Below are 19,399 nucleotides of genomic sequence, written 5' to 3'. Positions count from 1 at the left end.
ACTTTCCCTAGGGCTCTAATATCTTACCTAAGCAATCTTGCAAAGACGATATAGCGCTGCATTCACTCAAAGACTTTCGTGAAATGTACACATATAGCAAGAGCTTTTTGGCTCCGAATTTACATAAACAAACATTTCGCAAATTGAGCACCTATGCGTTTAGTGGTTTTCTTTTCTTGGTCTCACAAAACCATCTTAAAATTGCTCACCAGTACATCTTGAAATGCCAATACACCCCATATGCTGCTCTGAATGCTCAGGCCGTTATATAATTTGTAATGTGCCAAAGTTGACTACGATTTCAATCAAATTCTTACCCACCTCCGAAACATCTGTATAGAAGTAGACATTTAAAGCTTTTCCTTTACTCTAGCCGTAAAGTGTGCAGCGCACCGCCTAAACAAAGATCACGAGCTCCTATTGTGTCGTTTTTTTCTGTGAGAAGTTTTTAAAAGGTTGTCATTTTTGGAACCAATCCGAGTGCCTGTAGTGTAATGTAAGACAGCCATTGTATGCAAAGGAAGCCTAAAAATACGGAATTCATGTTTACTCTTAAGTAACCCATTTTACCCTTGTGTGGCAAGTATCAGAATCGCCAAACACATGTGTTATAAAACTTTGCAACCGCTTCTTCCTTCGACTTTCTTCTCGAATTCGCAAACCATCATTCTGCTTAGCTCGTGAGTGGCTCATGGGAATGGGCATAAGGACACCACTTTTAGCGCAGCCTTCAAGTAAATCAGAGGCACAGATCTATTGACGCAAAGCACTCTGAAATTACGCTTTGCTGGCAAAGTCGACGCTTTTGTAAGTAAAAGCGTTGGCCATACCTCCAGGTCGGAGTGGTGGGCCGCACTGGAGCGGGAAAGTCCTCGCTGGTGCTAGCCCTCCTGTGCATGCTCAGGGCGTCCAAAGGCCGCATCCTCATCGACGGCGTGGACATCGCAGAGGTGCCCCTCCGAAAACTGCGAACAAGCATCACCGTCATACCACAGGTGACCAAGCGTGAAAAACAAAGTGGGTGGCATAATCAATGCCTAAACATCGGCATTTACCGAACAAAGTTCTCATAGGCTATTGCAGCATGATTTTGCAGTTATTATTTCTGTAAATTGTATCAGTCTCGTATTGAGACAATATGACGGGAACCAATGTTAGCGATCGAGAAAGACACACGACTAGGATGTCACTAAGCTGATAATGGTACGCCTAAATATATACAAAAAGCTTAGTGGGGCTTACATTCTGCGAATACTTACAGCAATATGCTTATGGATCAAAACTATGAGTAGAAAACTACCAGACATAAAACTAAGCACTTTTCATGAGTAAACTGATAAATCAGACATCAGGTGAATACGTAGCCCCTAAAAGGTGGACGATTTACCTTTCCAGCTTCGATAACAAAGGCTTAACATCGGGCATCAGCACGCCTTGTACGAAGAGCAAGTTATTATTGCCGACATTGTGAGTCACTAGTTAAATAAGAACACGCCGCATACAGCACAGTCATTTCCCGAGCCCGAAAAGTATGCTGTCACCTTGTCCATCAGCTGTTGGCAGCAGCACAATGCACTGGCAGTGGCACCGTATATAGCTTGCCTGCACGACTGCCTCCATCAAAAACCACAGGCCGCAAATTTTTGTCTTCGTTCTCAAAATTTTCATTAACGCAACTGAGCAAACCTTCCCCGAAAGGCAAAAAATTCAAACATTCCGTCCTTCAAAACTAACCCAGAAGACGTGAGGCAATAGCGTCGGAAGCTATGAAACACTTGGAGGACAGAAATCATTTGATTAGCTTTCATTGAAGTGATTGTTAACGAAATTATAGCATATCCTTAAACGACTCATAACACCGAGCATTGTGACTGGCAGAAAAACGCCTGTCTATAAAATCGACGCTTCTAAAATGGGAGACATTCAGGAGTGCAAAAAAAGTGCAAGATTGCACCCTACCAACGCATATCTTTGCTGTTTGTTCCATGACTTTGTCGAGAACTGCTCACAGGTGTCACTGACTGTCATGAAATTAAATGAAGTTTGGCGCTTAATGAAGCGAACGACGTAAGCGAGTCATAAAAAGTGGTAGGCATCTGAAGCAGTTGAACTGAGTACACGTGCCTGTGTGTAGCCCGGTTGGCTCACGGTTTTGATTTTCTGGGTTGTTGGAGCGTCTGGCGACGACACTAGACTGAGATTAAGCTTGGATCGAGGTTAAGCTGAGCTGATGTTTTCGCGCCGCAGCTGGAAGTTGTGAAGACAGCGCGAGAGTGTGTTGCAGTTTAACACGAGGCGTGATCAGCTGCAGTGATATCTAGTGCTCTCGTGTACTCGCCAGCGAAGCTGATATGTTCGCACTAGCGCTGGTTTGAATCCCAGTCGCGGGATTATTTATTTTTTATGCGCTACTATTCGCACAAACCTACAAACATCGCAAGAACATGCTCAGAGTTTACCCGTCGGAACACTGCTTTCGCACCAATATATTGCACAATAAAGCGCTCAATTTTCTGCATGCATTCTGGAAATCCACGCGTGCAGAAAGCAGGCTATTTTACTACAGTTTCGAGGTGAATTTTTCGATATCCATAGTACTCTGACGTGTGTGTACTGCTCAAGTGCTACAAATAACTGCTTATTTTTTACGAGGTTGCTAGGCTGACGTGCAATGAACAATAATCCCGACGTTTGTGACCGTTATAATATGTACACAAAGCTGCAAGAACACTTGTTATAGAAATAGTGTACCAATCCAGAGAGGGTTTAGCTACGGAGCAAGCTGTGAAGGTAGGTAGGTGTTCGTAATTATAGAGTGCTAACAAGACGACGACGGAAGAAAGAAGACAACAGTAGGTCTAGTGTTTCTTTTCATTCGGCCATCGTCGTCTTGTTTAAGTATTTCACGTCAGTTTAATAAAATTCCTCAAGGTTTTTCTAACATCAATCGTTGCTAAAACAACGTATACGGACGTTCTGTGCCGCCGTTCGTTGTAATGGAAGCGCGAAACTTCTAACAAAGCACGCAACGCACAACGCTGCACGGACAACGTGCCGGACTACCCGTTTGCTCACACTTTCCCGAGATGAGAAATTCGTCTGATATATTGTCCAACATGATTACAGGTTGGCAGGCGTGCAAGATGGTTTAGTACCGTAAAGAACTTTTGCTCGGCGTCTGTCAGAGCGCTGCGCTCCAGTCTAGTGAGTGTGAACACACGTGCCGCTTTCCGTCTCTTCAGTAAATCGCAAAACGTTTATCTTCCGCAATGTGGTTGTTTGAGCGTGTTGGTGAGGCATTACATAAACCGGAGCGCAAAACCAGACGAGCACGGTGAAAGAAGCGACAGATACATGAGCGCTAACATTCAGCACTTTATTGGGAAACGGGGAGCAGCATAGAAGGCCTAATCGTGGCCGGTCATCACACATGCGCAGTCCACAAACCAGTCAATGACGATACAAGTATTCTAATTCTTTGGGAGATAAATCAATGGACGGTTGGACGCGCAGGTATCCCCTAAACTACATGATCTCTGCATTGATAATTTGACGCGTTAGTTGGCAGGTACTTCTAGTGACAATGGTGCAATTTTGGTAGAAAGGCACGCATCCCGATTTCTCACTGGGTTCTGCACTCTGGCCGGATCTGGGTATGTCACTGGGGTCATCACTTGATTCACGTTTTCTACAGTGCGCGTCCGAGAAACCTCCGCACTTTTTCCTCATATTTCTACGATGTTCGCGGAGGCGGTCGTTAGCACACCTCCCACTTTGTCCTAAATGACTTACCGCATGAAAACGGTCGATTATACGCCACAGATTCCGCACATTTGACGAACTCTAGTCGATGGGACAAGACGTGTATGTACAGAATCACCGCAGTCTTCTGCTTCACAGCCGAAACCTTGAAAGCGGCAGGCTGTGTTCCACACTTCCGTTTAAGAATGGCTTCCGCGACGCTGACAAGTGCATGAGTGGGATACTAAAATCAGACAGCCGGAGAATTTGATCCTCGAAGCTGGAGGCAATACGTTCTGGGCAGCACTTTTTCATAGCATTAGAAAGGCATAATTTCGCGATGCCCCTCTTAACAAGTTTGGAATGAGGCGAGTCGTACTGGAGCAGTGTCTTATTGGCACGTCGTTCGTACTTCCAGTACATCTGTTCGTCATGAAATAGAAGTATAAATAAATATCGTATGAAATAAATATCAAGGAATCTTATGCCAATATATGAAGGCATCTCGTGAGTTGTATCTAGTGGCGTTAAGAGCGCGCGTACGAAGGTTAGTGGGTTATTAGATAGTGATTCAAATGCGCCTGACCTGCAGTCAATAAATAGTAAAAAGTCATCTACGGACCTAAAAGCTTTCGTTACATTAAAATTGGCTAGTCGGCAGCTAAAGCCCCTGCCAAGTCGTGCTGAAAACAAATCACTGAGAACGTGGCCGACGCAACACCATATACATATTCCTAATTTTTGCAGATATGGCCGTCAACACCACTCTATGAAAGATCTAAAGTGAAACCTCAGAAGTTCCTAAAAGCCTCTGCCCGAGATTCTGGACACGTTTTGAAAAGTGACATTACCAAACCTATCACTATAGTCTTCAACGCAGAAAAGCCATTCAGATCGGGGCAAAGAATAGAACAAATTGTTGATATCTACGGAAAAGGCTCCGAGGCACTTCTGGGTTGACGACCTGATATAATTCAAAACGTATTCGGAATTCTTCGCCTGGAACGGGTCATCAATATGTAAAAGGCTGAGCTTTTCCTGAAGAACTAGGGCAACTGATCTTTGTCACGTGACTTCTTCGAGACAAGTGCCCGGAAGGGGGCGCCAACATTGTCTGTTCTGACACTAAAAGAGACGTATAGACAATTCCGAATACTCGATTTTATGCATTTGACAACCACGCCTAGCTGTAGCCTATTGCACAGATTGTTTTCTTCATATTTTGCTCTGGTTACAGACACATTTTCTCGAGGGTTAAAGGATTTCAAGACCCCTTCTAGGCCTTTTTTATTGAATAATACATGCGACATAACAGCAATTCCCCCCTCCTTGTCGGCGCGTAAAACAGGGCAATGATCGTTTAAAAAATATATAATACGTTTCACCGGTTCGTTCTTTGTAGGATCACTGCCATGGTTTAAAAGGTCCACACCCTCCGACACACAGCGGGCAGAGTCCTCCCCCCACGGCAGGCCTAGAAATTTGACGAACAAGGGAAAGCACTTCGGGTACAGTCGTCCTCTTCTCGGCGGCGAATTTATGTCCCCTGGAGAGCACCTGTTGCACGCCTTGAGGTAGGCTCACTTGATCAAGGAGATGGATGGAGCCCCTGGACGCTGTATGCTTGACGGGAAGCCGGCGACGAAGCTCTTTCAGTTGAAGCTGCCACCAAAACTCAGTCGTTCGATCGACGAGCGCCGAAAACTCACGGAAATCTCTCCTGGGCGTAGACTGGTCTCGAGGTGACACCTATAGTTGCAAGGCAAGTAGTCCCCTGTACAGCGAGGCCATGCAAAGCCATTCCAACCATTGGGTTTTGCATATGCGAATCCCGTGTCCTTAAGAGGGAATAAACCCTCCGAACAAGGCTAGAACATCTTCCGTGAAAATTTTGTTGCGCAAGCAAAATGCAAGTGAACGGGATTTTGCCAACTGCGCTAGCGATGAATGACACGGTTGCCGATTTTTGACGGTGAACACTTAAAGATGGGCCCAATGTACTCTATATGAGGTTCATCAAAGTGGTTTTTTGGGCGTGTCGGTGAGACATGACATACTCCGGCTGTCTGCTTCTGGTTATCCCACTCATGTACTTGTCAGCATCGCGGAAGGCATCCTTAAAAGGCTTCAACACAGCCTGATGCCTTCAAGGCTTCTGCTGGGAAGCACAAAACATCTGTGATTCCGTACATACGCTGCTTGTCATATCGACTAAAAAAGGTTGGGCCAAAGGTGAACGTCACAGTGTTTTTTTTTTCTAGTCCGGACAAGCTTCAAAAACTGTTCAAAATGACTAATACGGGTGACTCACACGCTTGGGTGCAAGAAGCGGCACAGGGGCAAGTTTGTCAAATGTGCGGAGTCGATCGTGTATACTCTGCCGATTCGATGTGGTAAGAAACATGTAAGACAAAGTGGAGGGCGTGTTAGCAGCCGCCTCCGTGAACATCGTAGAAATATGAAGGAAAAGTGCGCTGGGTTTCTGGGCGCGCACTGCAGAAAGCGGGAATCAAGTGATGGCCTCAGTGACATACCCAGCCTCAGCCAGAGTGAAGAACCCTGTGCAAAATCGAACTGCGCGCCTTTCTACAAACCGATCAAAATTGCCGATTTCTTTCGAAATGACCAGCGCGGAGAAAGACAAAGACAAGGGAAGAATAAAATGGCCAGGCTTAGCTTGGTTAAGCCAAGAATGCGTTGCATATCTCGATGGAGTTCCGTGCTGCTCCGTTGACTCGATAGGCTATTGACTCGATCGCCATTGGAACTGCCCGTGTAGCAGCGCTCGATCGCCTTTGAGTCGGTTCGAGGGCCCTCGAAATGCCCGTGTGACAGGGGTATAAGACTGTCCCGGCTTCTTCTTCTTCTTCTTCAGCGATTGTTGGGAAGGATGAAAAGGAGAGAGACACGGGCTTGTCTACTGGAGGACTAGCCTCCACACCCACTGCCGGCGTGTCGTAGAAAGAGGAGGGGAGGGGAAAAAAGATTGAAAGGAAAGGGTAGGCGCGCAGCTGCAATGAAAATGTCGAATGACATACGCGGTCCCCTGTGGCCTATAGGCGGCCAGAGAGGCCGGAGGCCTCCAGGAAGTTGAGGAGGTGCCGGAGGGCTTTGGCAGGATTATGACAGCCGGGGAAGAGAAGGTGGTCCGCTGATGTGCAGGGGAGGCCCAGGGAGCGGTAGCCAGCCTATATGATAGTCCTTGCGGAGACAAGGGCAGGGCATTCACACAGGAGGTGTTGGGCAGTCTCTTCCGGGTAAGTGCAGAAGGAGCAACCCGGGGAGTCAGAGAGGCCGACGCAGGAAAGGCGGGAGCCGGTGTTGGCGCAGCCTACCCTGAGCCTCAGTAGGAGGCTGCGCTCTTTGCAGTCCATGCCTCGAGTTGGGAGTGGATGGGGGGATGGCCGTTTGCCACCCTGGGATCAGGGTGATCTAGGAGGAGGAGGCGGTCCACTGTGTTCCTTGCCAAATCCAAGGGGCACAGGTTCCTGGAGAGCGGAGTACCCGGAGAGTGGGCAGATTTGGCAAGGGAGTCCGCTTCTTCATTGCCCTGGACACCGATATGGGCCGGGACCCAGGTGAGACGGATGCGGGTTCCCCTGGAGCACAGTGCGTCAGGGCCGCCAAGCAAGCCTGCGGGCGATGGGAGGACCCTTGAATGGCCTCAGGAGGAGCTGGAGGGCTGCCCTGGAGTCGGTGTAGATGGCTGCCTCCTTGATCCCAGGGCGTTGGTTTAGGATGTCAGCGGCCAAGTGTATGGCGGCAAGTTCTGCGGTTGTGGACGATGCCACAAAAGGAAGCCTGGCCTGTCTGCTCAAGTGGAGCGATGGGGCTGTGCAGGCTGCAGCCGCAGATGAGCATGGTCCTGGGAGGACGGAGCCATCCGTGAAAATAGTGACGGTGCCAGGGGGTTCAGCATGAAGAACCGCAGCGACCTCCTGACGTAAGCCCTCAGCGGGAGTGTCCCGCCTCGTCCGGGAGCCAGGTAGAGAGAGGTTGACCTCGTAGAGGTGTCCAAGGTCCGGGCGAGGAGGGAGGGGGAAGGACTCAGGCTGTCCCCCCACGAGGTCTCCGAAGAACTTGGCCATCTGACCCTTTTGGAGTTGGGCCTCGTGAGAAGGCGGTCCACAAGGAGACGGCCATCGGGCGCGTTGTGGAGGCGCTCGATGTGGCGGAGAGAGGTGCGCCTGGATAGCAGCTCCAGAGGCCATGAACCTGCTTTTGCCAGGGTGGCGGCCACGGGAGAGGAGCGGGGAAGTCCAAGGCATAGTCGTATTGCCGCCCGCTGTTTCCGCTCGATGGCCAGGTATTGGCTCACAGTGAGCCGGATGAGCGGTAGTGCGTAGGTGAACTGCAGGACGGCCATGCCTTGGAATAGCTGGAGTCCCAGCCTGGGGGTGATGCCATTGCCCTTGGCTAGGAGGCTACGTATAACCCCCTGGATCCTGGAGGACTGGGCCAGGAAGTGGCTTACTGCCGGGTTCCAGGTGAGCCGAACGTCGATGAGCAGGCCCAGGTATTTCACTTGGCGGCTCCAGGCTAGGTCACGGCCACCAAAGTGGGGGAAGGTCCGGCCAGGGCGGGCGCCAACCCTTGTGTTGAGAAGCATCGCCTGTGTTTTGGAGGGGGAGATGCTGAGGCCTGCACGTTCCAAGAAGACGGCGACAGCATCGATGGCCCGCTGCACGTTTCTGATGGTTTGGACCCTAGATCTGCGGGGCCCACGGCACCAGATGGCGATATCATCCGCGTAGATGGCCACGTGGATGGGTAGACGGAGATCCTTGGGCAGGAGGGCCAAGACGGCGTTGAAGAGTAGGGGGCTGAGGACGCTTCCCTGAGGTACGCCATGGCAGATATGCCGGGGGGAGCTGGTGGCATTGCCCAGACGGACGCACCCTCGGCGGTCAGCAAGGAAGCCCCGGACATACTGGAGGAGGTTGTTGGAGATTCTCATGATGTTGAGAGCCTCCAGTATGGCCTCGTGGCGGATGTTGTCGAAGGCGCCTCGTATGTCCAGTAGAGCCAGGCATACTATATGGCGACTGTGCTTCGCGTCCTCCAGGGTTGACACCAGGTCCGCGATGGAGTCAGCGGTACAGCGATGATGACGGAAACCCGATTGCTGTTCCGGGAAGTGGCAGGTGACGTTGCCCACCCAAGACAAGCGCTCCAGGGCCATGGCCTCCATGACCTTTCCGGGAACAGAGGTGAGGGAGACAGGCCGGTAGGAGCTGATGGCAGATGGCGGCTTGCCTGTCTTCCGGACGGGAACGACCAGGGCAGTTCTCCACGCGTCGGGGAGGATACCTGTCCGCCACACCTCGTTGAAGGAGGACAGCAGACTGGTCCGGTGGTCCTCGCCGAGGTTACGTAGCATCTGGTAGGTGATGCCGTCTATGCCGGGTGCAGTGCGACGCCTGGAGCGGTTCAGCACTGCCGAGAGCTCCCGGAGGGTGAAGGGCGCAGTGCAGGTGGAGATTATGCCAGCTTTCTGAGGTGAAGAACCTTGGGGTGGGGCAGGTAGGGCAGGAGCCTGGGTTGGTGGCCGGGAGTCCCCAGAGGGGAAAAAGGCATCAGCCAGCCGTTCCGCCAGCTCCTGGCAGGTGATTCCCAAGGAGACAGCAATGGCCAGGTGGGGGTGGAGTTGGGTCCGAGGGGCGAGGAGGGAGCGGAAGAGACGCCAAGCCTTGGCTGGGGAGCGGGCAGAAACCAGGGAGGCACAAATGCCTTCCCAGGATTCGTTTCGGCGCCTGTTGTGCTCGCGTCTGCAGGTGGCGTCAAGACGGTTGTACGCCGTCCAGTCTTCGGCTCTGTCAGTACGGAGGGCCCTTCTCTCTTATCTGCCGTCGTTGGGCCCTTAGGTGGAGCAACTTGAGATCAGGGACGGGCTGAAGAGGGGGGACTTCGCAGGTGATGGTTGCTGCTGCCGCGCACCTTGCCACATGTGCCAAGAGATCGCCCTGGAGCGGTAGGCTGCCAAGAAGGTCCCGGAAGCGGTCCCAATGGGTCACTTTGTAGATGCGTCCGTCCGCCCTTCTTCCAGGCTTGGGGCTGAGGACGATGGGGTACTGGTCAGATCCCCATGTATCCGGGGAGGGGCACCACTCATAGACGCACCGTTGAGAAACGATGCTCAGATCGATGCACGAGCGAACACCTCCCCTCCGGACGAAAGTGGGAACACCAGAGTTGAGGATGTGGAGGGAGGTACCACGCAGGGCAGCGGTAAGGTCACGGCCGCGGCGATCAGCTCTGCGGGAGCGCCACCTCGGATGAGCAGCGTTGAAGTCTCCGCAGAGGAGGCAGTCCCCGCCTATAAGGCTGACAAGATGTGGCAAGGAGTAGGCGTCCCATGGGGTTACAGGGCGGACATAGACACTTGCTACAGCAGTGTCGACACCCCTGAGACGGACTCTGACGCACACACACTCCATAGGCGCGACTGTGGCATCATCAACGTTAATTTCTGCCTGAGGGAGGTCAGAGCGGACGAAGAGTACTGCTCTGGATCTTCCTGGTGGGTGTAGACGGTCCAGACAGGGGTCGGCCGAGCACGTGGTAAGGAGGCAGGAGGATCTGCTGTTGTATGCCACGTAGCCAGGAATGCGAATTTCCCCTGGACGGAGGTAAGCCTCTTGAAGAGCAAGGACATCCGGGGGTGAGGGGTCAGCCTCAAGGCGGCTGATAAGTTCCGCTCTGCGTGGTCGCAGGGAACGGCAGTTCCACTGGAGAACCCTTGGGCGGGGGGTTACTGGTAGAGATCTAGGCATGATGGACTGGCTGTGGATGCTGTCCATGAGCCACACTCGGTGGCGACTGGGACGCCGCGGGGAGGAGCAGCGTAATGGCTTGGAGGGTAGCTGCTAAAGTCCGCGTCAGATGCTCGAGGTGCCCTCCTAGGAGGGCTGGGGATGTGTTGCCCGTAGGATGGCCAGGCGCGGGGTGGCTTTGTGTGCCTGCGGGCTGTTCTGGGGGTGGAGGTGGCCGGGGAGGAGCAGCAGGTGTTGGCCGGGTTTTGAGAGCCTGGGCATAGGACATCTCCCCTGTCCGGAGGATGGCTCTGATGGCTCTCCGGGAGACAGGCTCTGTTGCTGCGTTGACGGCCGCTGCCACCCGTCGCTCTTCCTGCCATCGTGGGCATGCTGGGTAGTCTGCGGGATGGGCCCCTCTGCAGTTAATGCAGCGGGGTGCAGGGGCGTCACAGGGAGAGGAGCCATGTTGGCGTCCACAGCGGCGGCAGCGTTCTTTCAGGGTGCAACTGGCCGTGACGTGGTCGAGGCGGCCGCATCGGCCACACTGGATAAGACGAGGAAGGGCCGGACGGACTGGCAGGCGGAGCTTGAATATTGAAACGTGGGGTGGGGGGAGTGGTGCCCCGAAGCGGATCTGGAGTCTGTTGGGCGGGCCTCTACGAACACCCAGAATAGGCACGGATGCCTCGATGGCTGAAGGGAGGTCTGAATCCCCAACGTCCGCAGGAATGCCATGGACGTATCCCATGGAGGTGACCTTGTCCGCGGCAGGTCGCGGGCGAACGGATACACCGACGAGGCTGCGTGTGTCCAGGAGGGCCTCCATTGCCTGGGTTGTGAGGACGTCCACAGCGACGATATTGCGGGCGGGGTTTACCCTCACGGAAGAGACTCCAGGGATGGAGGAGAGTTCGGCAGCTATGCGGAACTTGCAGAGCTGCCGGAAAGAGGTGCCCTTCTTTTGGGGGCGGAAGAGGATAGTCCCCACAAGTCCGTCCACTGTCTCGGGGGGAAGGGGAGGGCGGCGAGGACGACGGCGGCGCCCACGACTTACTTGAGTGGTCCACTCTCCTTCTGCCGTGGGATGGACATCCGGGGTGAATGCATCTGCTGCTGGGTGGGTGCTGGGATGCTCAATTACGTTGGTGTCCCCTTGCCATTCCTGTATAGGAGATTCCGAGGGCTGGGGGGTTGCCGTCCGAAGTAGGAGGGGGGGACAGGAAGGTGCAGTATCCTCTCGTGGGAGGGGGGAAAGTGGACGATGTCCACCCCTGGGAGGCCTGGATGGTCAAGCTGGGGGGAGGCTGAGTTGGAGAGCACCACAGCCGGGGCCTCAGGTTGGGGTGGGACTGAGATGACAGTGGGTTCCTCAGTCGGAAGGTGGGGCTCTTGTTGAGGCTCAGGAAGTGGCGAGGAGGTAGTCTCCTGTGACGATGTGTCCGGGGGAGAAGGAGGGGAGGTAATCTTCTTCCCTTGAGCTTTCCTCTTAGTGCGAGGAGGGAGATTTGCAGCAGCAGCGGTTTCCTTGGCCTTGAGGAATTCCTTGGCTTTAGCACGAAGGCGAGTGAGGGCCGGGGAGTAGTCTGTCACCTTGGGAGCAGGGGAGGGGCTGCGGCGCCCGGCGGCCTTCATGTTGGTAGGGGCATCGAGAAGGCGGCGGCCCTGCTGGGTCTGAGCAAGCAGGAACTGTACGCTATCCTCTAGGTGGCGAAGGAACATAGCTGGGTCAACACCCAGGCTGGCACTGCGGCGGTGGATGGTAGTGTACTCCAGGAGCGTCCGAAGGGAACGGCGTGAGGCCGCCATGGTCCCAGCAGTAGCGAGGCAGCCCGGAGGAGGCGGGCAGCCGGCGCAGAGCAAGGGAGTGCCCGCCCAAAATGAGGACGGGCACCGCGGGAGGCGGAGCTTCCCGCGCGATCGGCGAGAGGGCCCGTTCGAAGAGGAGGAGTACGCAACAGCGGCGACGGCGCAATGCGTAACAACCCCCTCGGAGACGGGCGGCGAGAGACTTCTCTCCTTGGCGTCCGGGGCAGCTCTCCCGACTGTCCCGGCTTCGTCTTCTTCAGTGATTGTTGGGAAGGATGAAAAGGAGGGAGACACGGGCTTGTCTACTGGAGGACTAGCCTCCACGCCCACTGCCGGCGTGTCGTAGAAAGAGGAGGGGAGGGGAAAAAAGATTGAAAGGAAAGGGTAGGCGCGCAGCCGCAATGATAATGTCGAATCCTTCTTCTTGTGGCTATGTGGGGAATGTGCTCGATTTCTGCCACCCATATCGCGGGGGCACAGCTTGGAGCGGGGATGGGGAAAGGGGATGTGGGGAGGGGGATGTCGAATGACATACGCAGTCCCCTGTGGCCTATAGGCGGCCAAAGAGGCCGGAGGCCTCCAGGAAGTTGAGGAGGTGCCGGAGGGCTTTGGCAGGATTATGAAAGCCGGGGAAGAGAAGGTGGTCCGCTGATGTGCAGGGGAGGCACAGGGAGCGGTAGCCAGCCTCCATGATAGTCCTTGCGGAGACAAGCGCAGGGCATTCACACAGGAGGTATTGGGCAGTCTCTTCCGGGTAAGTGCAGAAGGAGCAACCCGGGGAGTCAGAGAGGCCGATGCGGAAAAGCGGGAGCCGGTGTTGGCGCAGCCTACCCTGAGTCTCAGTAGGAGGCTGCGCTCTTTGCAGTCCATGCCTCGAGTTGGGAGTGGATGGGGGGGATGGCCGTTTGCCACCCTGGGATCAGGGTGATCTAGGAGGAGGAGGCGGTCCACTGTGTTCCTTGCCAGATCCAAGGGGCACAGGTTCCTGGAGAGCGGAGTACCCGGAGAGTGGGCAGATTTGGCAAGGGAGTCCGCTTCTTCATTGCCCTGGACACCGATATGGGCCGGGACCCAGGTGAGACGGATGCGGGTTCCCCTGGAGCACAGTGTGTCGAGCCGCCAAGCAAGCCTACGGGCGATGGGAGGACCCTTGAATGGCCTCAGGAGGAGCTGGAGGGCTGCCCTGGAGTCGGTGTAGATGGCTGCCTCCTTGATCCCAGGGCGTTGGTTTAGGATGTCAGCGGCCAAGTGTATGGCGGCAAGTTCTGCGGTTGTGGACGATGCCGCAAAAGGAAGCCTGCTGGCCTGTCTGCTCAAGTAGAGCGATGGGGCTGTGCAGGCTGCAGCCGCAGATGAGCATGGTCCTGGGAGGACGGAGCCATCCGTGAAAATAGTGACGGTGCCAGGGGGTTCAGCATGAAGAACCGCAGCGACCTCCTGACGTAAGCCCAGAGCGGGAGTGTCCCGCCTTGACCGAGAGCCAGGTAGAGAGAGGTTGACCTCGTAGAGGTGTCCAAGGTCCGGGCGAGGAGGGAGGGGGAAGGACTCAGGCTGTTCCCCCACGAGGTCTTCGAAGAACTGGTCCATCTGACCCATTTTGGAGTTGGGCCTCGTGAGAAGGCGGTCCACAAGGGGACGGCCATCGGGCGCGTTGTGGAGGCGTTCGATGTGGCGGAGAGAGGTGCGCCTGGATAGCAGCTCCAGAGGGCCATGAACCTGCTTCTGCCAGGGTTGCGGCCACGGGAGAGGAGCGGGGAAAGTCCAAGGCATAGTCGTATTGCCTCCCGCTGTTTCCGCTCGATGGCCAGGTATTGGCTCACAGTGAGCCGGATGAGCGGTAGTGCGTAGGTGAACTGCTGGGACGGCCATGCCTTGGTATAGCTGGAGTCCCAGCCTGGGGGTGATGCCATTGCCCTTGGCTAGGAGGCTACGTATAGCCCCCTGGATCCTGGAGGACTGGGCCAGGAAGTGGCTTACTGCCGGGTTCCAGGTGAGCCGAACGTCGATGAGCAGGCCCAGGTATTTCACTTGGCTGCTCCAGGCTAGGTCACGGCCACCAACGTGGAGGAAGGTCCGGCCAGGGTGGGCGCCAACCCTTGTGTTGAGAAGCATCGCCTGTGTTTTGGAGGGGGATATGCTGAGGCCTGCACGTTCCAAGAGACGGCGACAGCATCGATGGCCCGCTGCACGTTTCTGATGGTTTGCACCCTAGATCTGCGGGGCCCACGGCACCAGATGGCGATATCATCCGCGTAGATGGCCACGTGGATGGGTAGACGGAGATCCTTGGGCAGGAGGGCCAAGACGGCGTTGAAGAGTAGGGGGCTGAGGACGCTTCCCTGAGGTACGCCACGGCAGATATGCCGGGGGGAGCTGGTGGCATTGCCCAGACGGACGCACCCTCGGCGGTCAGCAAGGAAGCCCCGGACATACTGGAGGATGTTGTTGGAGATTCTCATGATGTTGAGAGCCTCCAGTATGGCCTCGTGGCGGATGTTGTCCAAGGCGCCTCGTATGTCCAGTAGAGCCAGGCATACTATATGGCGACTGTGCTTCGCGTCCTCCAGGGTTGACACCAGGTCCGCGATGGAGTCAGCGGTACAGCGATGATGACGGAAACCCGATTGCTGTTCCGGGAAGTGGCAGGTGACGTTGCCCACCCAAGACAAGCGCTCCGGGGCCATGGCCTCCATGACCTTTCCGGGAACAGAGGTGAGGGAGACAGGCCGGTAGGAGCTGATGGCAGATGGCGGCTTGCCTGTCTTCCGCACGGGAACGACCAGGGCAGTTCTCCACGCGTCGGGGAGGATACCTGTCCGCCACACCTCGTTGAAGGAGGACAGCAGACTGGTCCGGTGGTCCTCGCCGAGGTTACGTAGCATCTGGTAGGTGATGCCGTCTAAGCCGGGTGCAGTGCGACGCCTGGAGCGGTTCAGCACTGCCGAGAGCTCCCGGAGGGTGAAGGGCGCAGTGCAGGTGGAGATTATGCCAGCTTTCTGAGGTGAAGAACCTTGGGGTGGGGCAGGTAGGGCAGGAGCCTGGGTTGGTGGCCGGGAGTCCCCAGAGGGGAAAAAGGCATCAGCCAGCCGTTCCGCCAGCTCCTGGCAGGTGATTCCCAAGGAGACAGCAATGGCCAGGTGGGGGTGGAGTTGGGTCCGAGGGGCGAGGAGGGAGCGGAAGAGACGCCAAGCCCTGGCTGGGGAGCGGGCAGAAACGAGGGAGGCACAAATGCCTTCCCAGGATTCGTTTCGGCGCCTGTTGTGCTCGCGTCTGCAGGTGGCGTCAAGACGGTTGTACGCCGTCCAGACAACCGTCTTGACGCCACCTGCAGACGCGAGCACAACAGGCGCCGAAACGAATCCTGGGAAGGCAACTGTCCCGGCGAAGGAGCGCAGCTCTTTTATACATATGCCGTGACGTCAATCATAGCGCAGCGCCCCTAGCGGGAGGAGCGGGAGTCAGGTGGTGGCTGCGGCCGCGCGCGACCGCGCCAGTTGGGGCCCAGCCTTTCCTCCGTGACGTCACGCGCCGGCGCAGCGCCCCTAGCGGGAGGAGCGGGAGTCAGGTGGTGGCTGCGGCCGCGCGCGACCGCGCGAGTTGGGGCCCAGCTTTTCCTCCGTGACGGCACGCGCCGGCGCAGCGCCCCTAGCGGGAGGAGGGGAGTCAGGTGGTGGCTGCGGCCGCGCGCGACCGCGCGAGTTGCGGCCCAGCTTTTCCTCCGGCTGTCGTGACGTCACGTCACGTGGTTGCGCTAAAGGTCAATGGTGGCTGCCTGGCCGCGCCCAAGGGCTGAACTGAGTGATTGCAATATGCAACGCATAAAAAACACTGACGACAGGGCGGGCGCTGACCAACAACTGTTTATTTTCGAGGAAAACCCAGCACAATATATGCCAAAAAACCACGTGACAGTCAGGGGGCCAAAGATTACAACCTAAAGCACAGTCGTCAAAGGGCGGCCGACATCAAAGGCCGGCCTGTAATAAACGAAAATCGTATAGGTTATCTATGGGAATAATGTTAAGGGAGGAAAAAGATTCTTTACAAGATGACATAGGTGCAATATTTGTGATGCAGCGGGCAATCTTTTCCGACTAACTGCAAGCTTGCAATGTATGACAAAGTGTGTGTGTGTGTGTGTGGGAGGGGGGGGGGTAGGTGTTAACAACCGCCTGTCCGAACAGCGTAGAAATGTGAGGGAAAAGTGCGGAGGGTTCTTGGACGCGCGCCGTAGAAAGCGTGAATCAAGTGATGACTCCATTGATGTGCACAGTTCCGGCCAGAGTGCATAACCCTGTCCGAAATAGAGCTGCGTGCCTCTCTACGAAGACTGCACTGTTGTCACCAGAGGCACCTGCCAACTAACCCTTGAAAATATCGAGGCACGGATCGTAGATAGTTTTAGAGAAAACTGCGTGTCGATCGAGCAGTTCATTGCTTTATCTCCCAAGGAATTAAAATACTTGCGTCGCCATTGACTGGTTTGGGGACTGAGCACGTGTGGTTACCGGCCACGATTAGCCTGTATGTGCTGCTTTTCGGTTCGCAATAAATTGTTGAAAGTCGGCGCTCGTCTGTCTCTCAACTTCTTTCACCATGCTCGTCTGGTTTTGCGTTTCATTTTATGGTTTCTCGTTCCCGCAAGAAGGTTTTATAGCGTGTGCAAAAAAATAGCAAGCGGAATCGCATCTATTACAAATAGCTTTGGAGAACCTTTAATCATATAAGGACACTATAAATAGTGCAACAACATCACGTAGACACGCAATGAACCCGGAACGAGGACTGTAAGCCGGCCAAATCTTTATCTAGCGTGCGCGACGGTTGCTATTTCTGCCCTCCTCCACTTCACGACGAAGGAAACTTGTGCTTAGAATGAGCCTGTGCTTAGATTTGATACTTTTGCAAGTTGGCCCGTGATAAGTTGTAGGAGAGCAGCACTCAAAACGCGGCCGTCGCGCAATGATTTGGGCGGCTGTACTTGTCCTGTGCTCCTCCGAAATGCCACGAATTTCTCCAACTTTGGCAAATTTGCCCCATCGCCACGAACTTAAAAATCTCGTTCTCCGGCTGACGTGAAGTTTACGGCTGCAACCAATTTAGGTATGACCTTTTGGCCTGCAGCAGAAAACTGTGCACAGATGTCCATGCCTACAAAACGGGACCCCACGCGAGTTCATGCTGGCGAAAATAGTACACATGCTTCTGTGACCGCCAAATGAGGCATCGCTGTGCTAATGACATATGACTCTTAAAGTTAGGCATTTTTTGAGGGAACATTCAGTTATGGTTCAGTCCATGCGCAAAACTGAGTTCATGACAATGACGATGCATAAAAGATCTAGAAAGCTTTGGTATCCAGTAACTCGTATTTTAACCATGATGGAGCATCGCTGGCCATTAAAGAAGCAGTATCGGTGGCGCGTGGCCGTGTATGATCGTCAAGGCCAATCTGAAAAGATTTGTAGTAGCTTTTGCTGCTCTGTTGCGAGAGAAATGTACAGCAGCCTGCCATTTCACGATGTAGTTTCAAAGTTATGAGCATGCTCAATGGCATTTCAGGACCCGAGCCTTGTAAGAGGTACTCTGCTAATGAACTTGGACCCTACGGAATCGCACTCCGACGCAGACATCTTGCGAGCAGTGGAGCAGTCCCACCTCTCCAAGGTCGTGTCTAGTGACGTGAAAGGGCTGTTGCTAGAGATCACAGATGGCGGCACTAACCTCAGGTGAGTAACTGCGAATGAAAAACAGCTTTAAATCGCGTGAGAGTCATCACAAAACGTGAAGAATTTCACGAAGAATGTGTTGGTATAGAGACATCCTAGTCGAAATCAAGAGAAAGAAATGGGCTTGGGCAGGGAATGTAATGCGAAGGCAAGATAACCGCTGGTCCTTAAGGGTAACGGAGTGGGTTCCAAGAGAAAGTAAGCGTAGCAGGGGGCGGCAGAAGGTTAGGTGGGCGGATGAGATTAAGAAGTTTGCAAGCAAAGGGTGGATGCAGCTGGCAAAGGATAGGGTTAATTGGAGAGACATGGGAGAGGCCTTTGGCCTGCAGTGGGTGTAGTAAGGCTGATGATGATGATGATGATGATGATGATGATGATGGTGTTGGTATAGCCTCATCATTGCGGCAAGCGCTTCGGGCTTAACAACGTTCTCATGAAGGGCTATACTCGGTCAGAGAGACCTAAGACCTTCTCGGGGGGAGCAAGAGTCGCCCCGTAGAAGCATGAAGAGTAGGGGCCTAAGTAGGAGGGTGTTGGTGCCTTTTACAAGAGAATGAGAAGGAAACATAAAATAAGCAGGCATTAGGCGACCACTCCTGAGCAGCGTTAGCGCCTTCTGTAAGAGGAGGATGGGGAAGGGTCAAAGAAGAATAAGGACAAGTAAGAGGTCACGAGGTATATCACATGACTACTCAGTGCATCCTATCTGTGGACTACGTCTGCACAATTTCGCAGGTTGCCAGGATAGCAGAGCAAATGCAGCTTACGTCCTCGTGAAAAGCATTAATTATTTTACATGATCTCAAGCAGTTCTTAATTAATGTTTGAGCGTTACTTGCCCTATTCGTGGAAGTCCGCGATTGTGTGTGTGTGCGTGCGTGTGCGTGCGTGTGTTGTGCGTGTGCGCGTGTGTGCGCGTGTGTGTGCGTGTGCGTGCGCGTGTGTGTTGTGCGTGCGCGTGTGTGTGCGCGTGTGCGTGTGTGTATGCGCGTGTGCGTGTGTGTGTGCGTGTGTGTGTTCAAGTTCAAGTTCAAGTTTATTGTTATTGCATGTACAAGAAACGGGCTTACGTATTATATACAGCATCAGGAGGCCCCAGAGTGAGAAACTGCCAGGGGGACCTCCTATCATTAGTGGGTGCATAAGAGTATTAGAGCAGCAAGTAGAGGGCGAACAAACAAACAAAACAAAAGAAAAAGAAAAAGAGAAAAAAACGTGTCAAGAAATACAATTCATAGAGAACAAGTGCAAATAAATAGAAGACAATTAGATATATACTAAAAAAAGCGTTATACAGTAATATCACAATAAATAATCATAAGCAGGAATATCTAGTAATCTGTAATAAAATTTTGGCTCTTCTGCATA

The 19,399-nt window shown here is 54.0% G+C and overlaps 1 protein-coding gene across 1 annotated transcript in view; it reads left to right on the top strand.

Moving 5' to 3' along the window:
- LOC144106567 (ATP-binding cassette sub-family C member 3-like) overlaps positions 1 to 19,399 on the top strand; it is a 159,690-nt gene that overhangs the window by 114,222 nt on the left and 26,069 nt on the right. The window contains exons 24-25 of the mRNA XM_077639412.1: positions 837 to 995; positions 17,865 to 18,031. Coding sequence (XP_077495538.1) covers positions 837 to 995; positions 17,865 to 18,031 — 326 coding nt within the window. The remainder of the gene's footprint in view (positions 1 to 836; positions 996 to 17,864; positions 18,032 to 19,399) is intronic.

This window comes from Amblyomma americanum, chromosome 10 (genome assembly GCF_052857255.1).
Source record: "Amblyomma americanum isolate KBUSLIRL-KWMA chromosome 10, ASM5285725v1, whole genome shotgun sequence".
Taxonomy (NCBI): Eukaryota; Metazoa; Arthropoda; class Arachnida; order Ixodida; family Ixodidae; genus Amblyomma; species Amblyomma americanum.
Note: the sequence above shows the minus strand (reverse complement) of the source record. Positions and strands in the feature narration are given on the sequence as shown.